Here is a 10,376-nt window from a genome sequence, read left to right as displayed (position 1 = left end):
GCAGGATGCATTTGGCTGGGGCTGGGTGCCTGACAGCCTAGAGGAGCTGGAGGGGTGGGAGGGCAGAGGGCAACATGCCAAGCTCTGTTTTTCATTGACTGGACTCTGGAGGCTCCTCCCCCCAGCAAGGGTTCAACACCCTGGCTGTCAGGCTCTGACATGCGGGAGAAGCGTCAATAAGGGGTCAGATCACAACAACAGCAAACAAGGACAGGCCGAGGGTGTAGCGGGAGCCCATCGACCGGCCTTGCCTCCGGACACCAGCACAAGGCCCCCTGGGAAATGTTCCGAGCACTAGCCAGGGCCAGTGTGGCCCTGGGGCCCCAGGCGGCAGGCTGGGTGCGGAACATGGCCTCCCACCAGCTGCTGGTGGCCCCCCCGAAGGCCCTGCTGAAGCCCCTGTCCATCCCTAACCGGCTTCTGCTGGGGCCTGGCCCTTCGAACCTGGCTCCACGTATCCTGGTGGCCGGAGGGCTGCAGATGATCGGGCACATGCACAAGGAGATGTTCCAGGTAGGCCATCCAGGTGGTGGCAGTGGATGAGCCTCCTCCTCAGCTGGGAGAGGGCAGGGGGAGCAGGGCCTGACCTACGTGCCCTCTGCCCCCAGATAATGGATGAGATCAAGCAAGGCATCCAGTATGTGTTCCAGACCAAGAACCCCCTCACACTGGCCATCAGCGGCTCAGGGCACTGCGCCCTGGAGGCCGCCCTCTTCAACCTCCTGGAGCCAGGGGACTCCTTCCTGGTCGGGGCCAATGGCATCTGGGGGCAGCGGGCCGCGGACATCGGGGAGCGCATCGGTAAGACATGGGGCCTCCTGCCCGCCCCCCCAGGTGAAGCCGGCAGACCCACCCCACACACCCCAGGAGTGCCCATCCCCCTTCACGACCCCACCTCCCTGCCGGGTCAGCTGCTGCCTTCTCCAAGGGGGCATCAGGGTGCTCGAGAGACACCCACCTCCCAGGATCCCAGAGCTGAGGACAGCGGTTACCAGAGCACGTGGGGAGACAGCGCTGCGGGGAACCTGCAGATTTCAGCACCAACCCGAGAGCCCCCACAGCTCTCCTGGGGACCCAGGCATCACCTCCACCCTGTGACAGGACAGGGTGTCAGAGGCTGAAGCCCCCTCCCAGTATCTCAGAAACAGCCCTCTTTCTGGAGATGCAAAATACAGAGACACAGACAAGGTTTTCACTCTCAAGAGTAAACTTTTCTGAAGAGAGACAAGAATCAAAAGCAGGAGTGTGCCGTGGGTTTAATGATTGATCTCGGCATTTGGAAACATCGCGAATGTCCTGCATGGTCAGCTCCACACATGGCCACACTCAGTCCTGGTTAATGGACAGCCCCCAGTGGCCCAAGGAGGTCCCCACCTCTCACCTGGTCCCCCTGAGTCCACACACTGGTTTTCAAAGGGAGGTGGCACGGGGGCAGAAGTCAGGCCCCGTTGGGCCCCGGCACCCCTGCTCCAGAGGGCTGCCCCCAGTCCGCACCCTGGCCCTGGGCTCCCTCCTGGAGCTTGGGTGGTCCTCCGGCCTCTTCCTGCCTCCATACGGCTCTGGGGGTCGGCTGTGCAGGGGGCCACGGGGGCTGGGCAAAGGGGTCCTAGAGAGAGCAGGGGCCTGGCTTCCTGGAGCCTCCACTCACCCTATTCCTCCTCCACTCAGTCACTGAATGTTGCTGGGCAGGCACAAATCTGGCCAGCCTTGTGCAAATGCTTGTTCACTTCCCGGGTGAGGATCCTGGCTGGGGGAGGTCCGCCCAAGGAAGGGGCAGTGCCACTGAGCCTGAACGCTCTCATCCCAAGTGCCCCAGAAACCTCAGCTCACAAAGAACAGCCTCACTGAGCACACCCCACCTTCCTCTTCCCTCTGGCTTCTTTGGGCTGGGATGGGCAGGTACCTGCCCTCACAGGGGCCGCCTGCTCAGCACAGACCCCCGTGGCCAACACTGCGGAGGAGGGTGCTCACCCCTCACTCTGCCCCTGCCCTCAGGAGCCCAAGTGCACCCGATGATCAAGGACCCTGGAGGCCACTACACACTGCAGGATGTGGAAGAGGTAGGGTGGGGGCCCCTGGCCCTAGGGAGGAGAGGGAGCCGGCCAGCCAAGGGGGCTCAGGGCTGGGAGGCCGGGGCTGGCGGCTGACCCTCAACGCTTCCCAGCACCAGGTGACTGGGCACAGGAGGAGCATTCCAATACCTGAGAGCGGGTGGAAAGCCTGATAGGGAGGGTTCTGCCTGGCAGGGAAACTGAGTCAGGAGCCCAGTCCTGTGGGCTGGGCAAGAGGGGCTGAAGGCAGGATGTGCCCTGACACACAGGATGCCCCGTCAGGAAAGGTCCATCCCAACCAGGCAAGACCCCGGGGACTCAGTGAACCTCACCGTAGCCCTAGCACAACAAGGTGGGAGGCTGGCGCCATTCTTCCTCGGTCTCTGGAAGAAAGTCCTTCCCTTCCTGGACAAGCCCACCTCCCAGAGCCCAGAGGCTAGCACAGCACACACACAGACAGGGCATGAGGCTCTTTTCCGCTGCCCAGATCTCTGCCATCCACGGGGAAGAGGAGGGTTTGGGAGGCGGATCCTGCCCTGCCCTCCCCAGGAAAAGTCTTTCTGGGCCCAGGGGGAGTCCGAGCCCGCTGGCTCTGCCCACGGCTGTCACACTGTCCCACACAGGGCCTGGCCAGACACAAGCCAGTGTTGCTGTTCCTGACCCAGGGGGAGTCATCAAGCGGTGTGCTGCAGCCCCTCGACGGTTATGGGGCGCTCTGCCACAGGTGAGCCTGCCCAGGGGCGGGGCGCTGGGGGCGGGGCCAGGCATACCTCAGGGTCCGGCTGGGGGCTGGAGGTGCGGGCGGGTCCCTCCAGTCTGGGAGGCAGCAGGAGAGACCCAGCCCCCATCTTGACCTTCTACCCTCCCCCCGCCTCTGTCACACGGTGTGCGGCTCCTCTGGGGTCCTCTGCCCACCTGAGAGCAGGATCAGGTGCTCGGGGCACCCAATAAAGTGCCCACTGTCCTCCAGTCCCCATGGCTGGGAAGGGCGTGAGACTGACCCAGCTACCCGGGTCCTAGGAATGGCTGGGGCCTGCCCCCACCTTGTCCTGAGATCCAAGAGCCCCAGAACAGCCTCCTACCTCCGCTACCCTCCTCCAGCCTCCCCAACCCTGCACGGAATGGGCAGGACCTTGGGTGTAGCCAGGTGGGACTCCCTCCTGTGACCAGCAGTCCTGCTCTGGAGAGTTGACCACGGGATGGAAGGAGAGAAGCTCTCTCCAACCAGGCAGGATCACCCCGACAGGGCTGCCATCCACCCTGGGGGACAGGGGGGCTGACTGGCACTGCCCCAGCCAGGACAGCTCGTCCCCTGGGGTCTTGTCTATGCTTTATGCCTTTAAAAAAATGTATTTAAGTAATCTCTATGCCCAACCTGGGGCTAAACTCACGACCCCGAGATCAAGAGTCGCACGCTCTACCAGCTGAGCCGGCCAGGCGGCCCCGTGGCTTTTTTTTTTTTTTTTCCTAAGAAAACATGGAGATGGAGGAGAGTCAAAGCTTTCAGCTTGGGCTGTTTCTGGACTCTGTCCTCCCTGGGCTCTGGATGTACAGCCAGCACACTGCTGGCAGAAGGAAAGCCCAACCTTGTGTGCTCTGGTCCCTGGGCCCCACTCAGAGCCCCAGCCCGCCCCCAGGACCACAGACCGGAGGGGCAGGCCCTCATACACACCTGTGGGGGGGGGGAGCCCTGTGCACAGGCCGGCCGGGCCCGTGCGGACACCTGCTCTGCCCCTCTGCTCACCCCAGTTCCCACACAGAGCTGGTCCTGGGGGTCTGGGCATCCAGGAGGACAAACCCTGGGGGAGGCAGAAGGCTCCCAAGCCTCCCTGCTGGCCTTCTGGAGGTCCTCGAGGCCCTTCCCGAAACTCCAGAGAGTCTGAAACCTCCCGTGCTTCCCCATACTGCCTTGCACCCCCAGGTACCAGTGTCTGCTCCTGGTGGACTCGGTGGCATCCCTGGGTGGAGTCCCCATCTACATGGACCAGCAAGGTAAGCCACGCCCCCATCACCCCGCAGCTGTGGGGCTCGGAGGGTGTGGAGGGTTCCGTCTGGCAGTGCCTGCAAGCTCACCGTTAGCCCACACAGTGGATTAGGGCCCCAGGGGAAACTTCATCTCCTCCCCCAGGAAGGACGGGATCCACGAACTAATCGACACCCCAGTGTTTCTGCTGGGTTGTCAGGCCCCAATGTGGGGAGCAAGTGGGAGGGAGAAGCTCCTCCAGCATCTGGAGAGGCGCTCAGAACCCCTCAGGCATGGGTGGGAGAAGGGCCAGGGCCCCTGCCAGTGAGGCTGGGCCTCAGTTTCCCCATTGGCTGGCACCCCACCAGCCTGTCACATGCAGTGAGCACTGTTTGCAGGGTCACCTTGCAGGCCAGCCCAGGGAAGCCTTGCAGGCCCAGCGTTTCCTCAGAGAGGAAAGTCCGAATCCACACGGGTGGTACCTGTCCACAGCCACCCACCCGGCTTGGTCAGGCACACTTCTCCCAGAACCTCTCTCTCAGGGAGCTCCGGGCAGGCAAGAGGGAGGGGGCCCTGGGGACGCAGTGCAGGGTGGCAGGGCTGTCCCCGGGATGCCCACTCTGCGCCCCCCGGGGCCAGCTGTCCCCACCGTGGGAGAGAAGGAGAGGCTCCAGCCCGGGTCCCAGGAGACAGTGCAGCCCAGAGAAGCCAGGGCTGAACCCGGGACACCCTCTGCACTTCTACCCTCCCTGCCAGCCCATCCTCAGTGGCGTCTGTAGACCTCAAGCTCAGGTTGGTGAGCTGTAGCCATGTTGTTCGACGTGTCTGTCCGTCGGCGTCCTCTGACTACCTGAACGCACCACAGCTCACGCCTCTCCTGGCGGCGGGCCTTTGGGTTCTTTCCAGGTTTGCGCTTTCAGGAATAAACCATAGAAAGCGTTTCTGTCCGTGTAAGCCTTTAGTGCACGTTGGTTCACAATGGTCTCTGCTGCAAACGGGTGCGACACTCGGATTTACAGCTACGCGTCGCTGGTGTCTCTGGCATAAAATCCGGTTTTCGCGGAAGTCAGTGGGCTCTTACTCAAGATGTGGCAAGAAAACCTGTTTCCCCCGTCCCCTCTGCCAGCCCCACACGCCCGCTCGCCCCTGACGCCACCTGCGTGGGCTTCTCTACACCCAGCTGACCGCAAGCGGGTGGCCTGCAATTTAACTCAATCTCCCCGGACACAGTGTCAGGTCGCAGAGGTTAAGGACTGAGTCCGACAAGACGGTCAGCCTTGCTTCAGATGGCACCTGCAATGATCCCGCCCTGGGTGGAGCTCGGCCCCCCCCAGGAGCATGCGCCTCTCCTCTCCACAGGCATTGACGTCTTGTACTCGGGCTCCCAGAAGGTCCTGAACGCGCCTCCAGGGACTTCACTCATCTCCTTCAGTGACAAGGCCAAGTGAGTGACCCCCGGGGCCCCCGACCCGGGGCTGGATGGGCAGTGAGGCCGGATGGCCCCTAAGGAGGGAAGATCGGAGCAAGGGAGGGAGGCACTCCGCGGGCCATGCTCGGACACACCGCTGGACTGCTCACCGCCCATCCTGGACAGGTGCCCGCCCTGGACAGGTGCCCGCCCTGGGCAGGTGCCCGCCCTGGGCAGGTGCCTGCCCTGGGCAGGTGCACTGAAGCTCTGAGCTCATAGGCAGGTAGCCGGGGCACGGTGAGGGTCACGAGTATGAGGCTAGTGGCCTCCAGAAGAGTCTCTTCATGGAGCCTGGGCTTGTGTGTAAGGATGCAGGACCTGGCATTCTGGAAGTTCCCCAGCTTCAAGCCAAGGACTGGGGGTTCCATGGCCATCCCCAAGGCCCCCACCTCCGGCTCAGTGTCCAGGAGCTGATGCACAAGCTTCTTCATGGGGTTGGTCATGGACTAGCTTTGTCTGGCTGCCCCAGTGTCCCCCACATCCCCAGTGTGCAGACCCTGAGCCAGGCCAGGCAGGGATGGGGGATTGGCCCCAGCAGAGGATTACCATCGGTGGCACTCGGCCATTTAGCAGCACAGAGATAATCTTGGATGTGGTGGGGTTGTACGTGGGTGTGGGAAGTCTGAGCTGCCTGTGGGAGGGCCACGGAGGTGGCTGGGTCTGAGTATGGAGCTCGGAGCTCAGGTAGAGGCCCTGTCTGTTCACACTGATCTGGACAATAGGTGTATTTAAAGTTTCCAGACCAGCTGCATTACTGGGGGGCTGAGAGCAGACGAGCCGAGGTCCCCACTGTGCCTGGCCCAGGAAGGTGCAGGGGCTGGGGAGGCACATAGCCTGCCTGGGCCTGAGCACAACCACAGGGGTCCGGGGGGGCCTGCCCCTCTGGCTCACTTCTGCGAACCAGGAGAGCCTGACGGGACTGCCCCTAGGCGCCCCAGCCAGATAGGCAGGCACTCAGGCTGGTCCTTCCTTCCCAGAAATAAGATCTACAGTCGGAAGACGAAGCCGGTCTCCTTCTATCTGGACATGAAGTGGCTGGCCAACATCTGGGGCTGCGACGACCAACCCAGGATGTGAGGACCACAGGGCCGGGGCTGCATCTTGTGACCTCTCCCCACCCCAGTCTCTCACCAGTTGTACACACTGGGTTCTAAGCCCATAGCCCAGCTGGAGCCCCAGGATTCACCAGGGTCAGGCCAGCGATGCCCCTGGGACTGGGGGCTCAGGTCCAGCAGCACGGCCCCCACCACCCTCCCACTGGGCCCTCTCCTCTCAGAGTGCCCGTGCACCTCCGGGCACATTGGGCCTGGCCCAGCCACATCTCCCCATTCCTGGGTCTCAGTTTACCCACCTCTCAAAAAGAGGAGCTGAGCCAGGGGCTCCTTGTGAAGTGACTTTAGCTACAACCCAAGATCCCTTATGGCACACGCGGGGCTGAGGGGTGCCAGGAACCGTGCCCTACTCAGCAGGAACAGTGGCTTCTTGGGGCCACTGGGGCTGAGAGAGGCCAGGTGGAGGGGAGCCCGCCCTAGGTGATCTGGCCAGTGTCCTCGCTCTGAGCCTTGCTCTCCCCAGACCTAGCTGCTTCTCTAGCTCGGAGTCTGTCATGCCCAGAACTGGACAGCAGCTCCCTGGGAAGTGGGCTAGACCCATTGTCAGAGAGCCTGGCCCGCCCCTCGCCCAGGGACCCTGGACCAAGCCCCGTCCTGTCTTCCAGATACCATCACACCACCCCGGTCATCAGCCTGTACAGCCTGAGAGAGAGCCTGGCCCTCATGGCAGAACAGGTGAGGGGGGCGGGGCAGGCAGCAGCGTGGAGCAGGGGCGTGGCAGGGGCCGGACCCCAGGGGCAGCAGCTCCCAGGAGCCCCTGTGCTGAGGCCGGCCGCCCCGGGGAGGGCCCTCCTCTGGCCTCCATCAAGCCCTTCTGAGGAAACATGACGGGAGGGATTCCTGCCAACGAGGAAGAGTGGAATGAACCGTGTAGCCGAGAGAGGAGCATTGTAGGACAGTGGCTCTGAGCTGGAGAGGGCGGGCTCCACGCGGGAGCGCAGGGAGAGGGGCGGGAGGGCTGGCTGTGAGGGGGCCGAGGACAGAGGCCGGGGGTCAATGTGGTGATGGGGCAGGTGTGGACTGTCATCTGACCCCTGGGCTGCTTAGTGAGGTGCTCAGTGAGGGCCCGGCTGAGCGTGAGGGGGTTTGAGGGACTGGCTGGTGGTCCTGAGTGTCAGGGGGAACAACTCCAGCAGGCTGGCCTCCAGCCACTGCCAGCTCCCAGGGTCAGGGAGGAGCCAAGCAGGAGCAGGGGCGTGTGACCAGGGGGGTGTCTTCGTCCAGTGCTGCGACCACCCTCTCAGGACACAGGGGGCCAAGCGTGGCCCCAGGCGTGCTGGTTCTGCAGGGCACAGGACAGGAGACACTTCCCCCAGCACAGCAGACTTTCTCATCCTGATGTCTCCCAGGGGCCATAGCCAGCCACCAGCCCAGAGGCCGGGAAGAGCCCCTGAGCTGTGGCTGGGCTCCCTGAGCCTGCAAGGCTGTGCTGGCTGTTTGCTCTTCTGTGTCTGCTCGCAGAGCCGCCACCCCAGCGCTGGGCTGGGAGGAGCTGAGGTGCCCTGGGAGCTGGGTGGTCACCAGCACCCAGGCTGGCCATGGGCTCGGGATGGGGGCCAGTGTGGCTGAGAGAGGGTGAGGCCCATGGACTAGGGGTTGTGGGGGTCCATGTGCTGGGAAGGCAGGAGACAGTGGGTAGCTCAGAAGCCCCTTCCCCACCCGCAGCAAGGTGCTCCCACCTCACATTCTCCAGGGGCCGCAAGGCTCCATCCATTGGCTGGGCCCCCCATCTACCCCCCAGACCCAGACCATTTCCACTGCCCCGAGGTGGCTCCAGGTCTGGTCGCTGGGACAGAGCCAGGGCCCTGAGCTTGGGACTTGGGGGGTCTCTATGGGGATCAGAGTCCAGGCCAGGAGAGGAGCCCAGGAGCCCCTCTATGGCCTGAAGCTGCCACCCCCCATGGATGAGGGCGTTTCTCCGTCTCTCACGACCGAGGGAGGCGTCCCACCCTGCCCTCCCCTGTCGCGCCCGCGGGGTGCCCTCTGCCCACCCAGGGCCTGGAGAAGAGCTGGAGGCAGCACCGGGAGGCCACGGCGTACCTGCAGGAGCGCCTGCAGGGGCTGGGCCTGCAGCTCTTCGTGAAGGACCCAGTAAGGAGAGCGGGAGGTGGGGGGCGGAGAAGGAGAGGGTGGCGGGGAGGGGAGAGCTTCTGCCCAGCCCCCTCTGAACAGACACAGGGTCCTGTCCCTGACCCCTCCGGATCTGAGGACACTTAGGTTGACGCCCCTGCTCTCCGCCAAAGCCTCCCCACTTAAAGTCGTTATGGGTGACCTCTGAGCCGAAGACGCCCATCGGCCTCAGAGCCCTGGCAGTCCAGCCAGGCGGGGGTGGAGAGTGGGAGGGTCCCCCGAACCAGCCAGTCAGCCCAAGTTCCGGTAGGAAACAGAAGCTCCTTAGCCCCAGGGAGGTGTGACCCGCCCGAGGGAACAGACACACAGACACACCCAGTGCGTCCGGGCTGCTGGTGAGGTGGTGACCCCACTGTGCTTGGGCCCCTGCTTCCCCACTCCCTGCCCACCCCCGTCTCTGCCCACCCCTCTGGAGCCTGAGAGCAGGGCTGGCCGGGCCAGATCAGCTGGTGCTGGCTGCACACCGTGGTGAAGGTGGCTGAGTCAGGCGCGTCCTGCAGGCGATCCGGCTGCCCACTGTCACCACGGTGGCCGCTCCCACTGGCTACAACTGGAGAGACATCGTCAACTACGTCATGGACCATTTTGACATTGAGATCACGGGTGGCCTTGGGCCCTCAGTGGGGAAGGTAAGGAGACAGCGGCCACTCGGCGTGGCCAGTGCCAGGGACTGGCCACACCTACCACAGAAGCTACATTCACCGCCCCACGTGGAGCACTGTGTGCCCAGGCCCCAGCTGAGGTCAGCAATCATCAGGTCCCTGGGGCAGCAGGGGCATCCAGATGGGAACATCCTGCTCTGAACCCAGGGGTTTGTGCGGGGGGTGGGATCTGGGCAAAGGGAATGCTCCTGCCCCCCCTTCACCCCAGCTTGGTGACGCCGTGGGGTGCAGCACCCCCCAGTCCCCCCAGAATGGCCTTTCTTCCCTGCGAGTGGGCAGACCAGGCTGGAGGCCCCATGTCTGGGTTTGGCTGTGCCCGCTGAGGGCTTGTTAGCTGACCGTCACCCTGGCCACCCTTCTTGAGCTCTGTGTGTGCTCTGCCTGGGTCGAGGTGGGGGGCTCCCTGTGTGTCTGGGGAGGGCGCCCACGCTGGAGAGCCCGTCTGCTCTGCCCAGACCTCGTTCAGGGCCGGGTCGACATCTGCATGGGGACCCCCCCACCCCCCACAGGTGCTTCGGATCGGCCTGCTGGGCTGCAACGCCACCCGGGAGAATGTGGACCGAGTGATCCATGCCCTGCAGGAGGCCCTGCAGCACTGCCCCCAGAATAAGCTGTGATTGGCAGCCTGTGGCCCACCCTCCTGGAGGGGCCTGGACGGGGACCAGGAGCAAACAGACTCTGCTGGACAGTTGGGCCCCAGGGGGCGAGGCATGCAGGAGGGGCAGGACCGGGCAGCTGCCCCAGCCCCAGGACGTCCTTCTCTTTGAGAGGCACCGCCCAGAGATGGACCGCGTGGGCTCAGGACCCATGGCACCTCCCCAGTGAGCCACAGCCTCTGCAGGTCCCTGGCCTGCCCCGAATACTCAATAAAGAGTCATTGGTCATCTGTCCTCATTGTGTGTAGGGTGGGCTGCAGAATCGTCCAGCAGGGAGTGACCACTGCCCCAACGGCTCCTTGGTTGGGGGATTGCTTGGGGGCAGATCCTTGCC

General features: G+C 63.9%; 1 protein-coding gene across 1 annotated transcript; it reads left to right on the top strand.

Moving 5' to 3' along the window:
* Positions 1-282: 282 nt before the first annotated feature.
* AGXT (alanine--glyoxylate aminotransferase) lies at positions 283-10,003 on the top strand. Its single transcript, XM_028105307.2, has 11 exons — positions 283-513; positions 609-801; positions 1,996-2,060; positions 2,675-2,775; positions 3,973-4,043; positions 5,374-5,458; positions 6,460-6,555; positions 7,200-7,269; positions 8,590-8,685; positions 9,225-9,353; positions 9,896-10,003. Exons 1-11 carry the CDS (start codon positions 283-285, stop codon positions 10,001-10,003), a joined length of 1,245 nt encoding a protein of 414 aa, XP_027961108.1.
* The last annotated feature ends 373 nt before the right edge of the window (positions 10,004-10,376 follow it).

This window comes from Eumetopias jubatus, unplaced genomic scaffold (assembly GCF_037043125.1).
Source record: "Eumetopias jubatus isolate StellerSeaLion01/CBP00866 unplaced genomic scaffold, mEumJub1_p1.0 scaffold_3, whole genome shotgun sequence".
NCBI lineage: Eukaryota > Metazoa > Chordata > Mammalia > Carnivora > Otariidae > Eumetopias > Eumetopias jubatus.
This window is presented reverse-complemented; position numbering and strand designations above follow the sequence as displayed.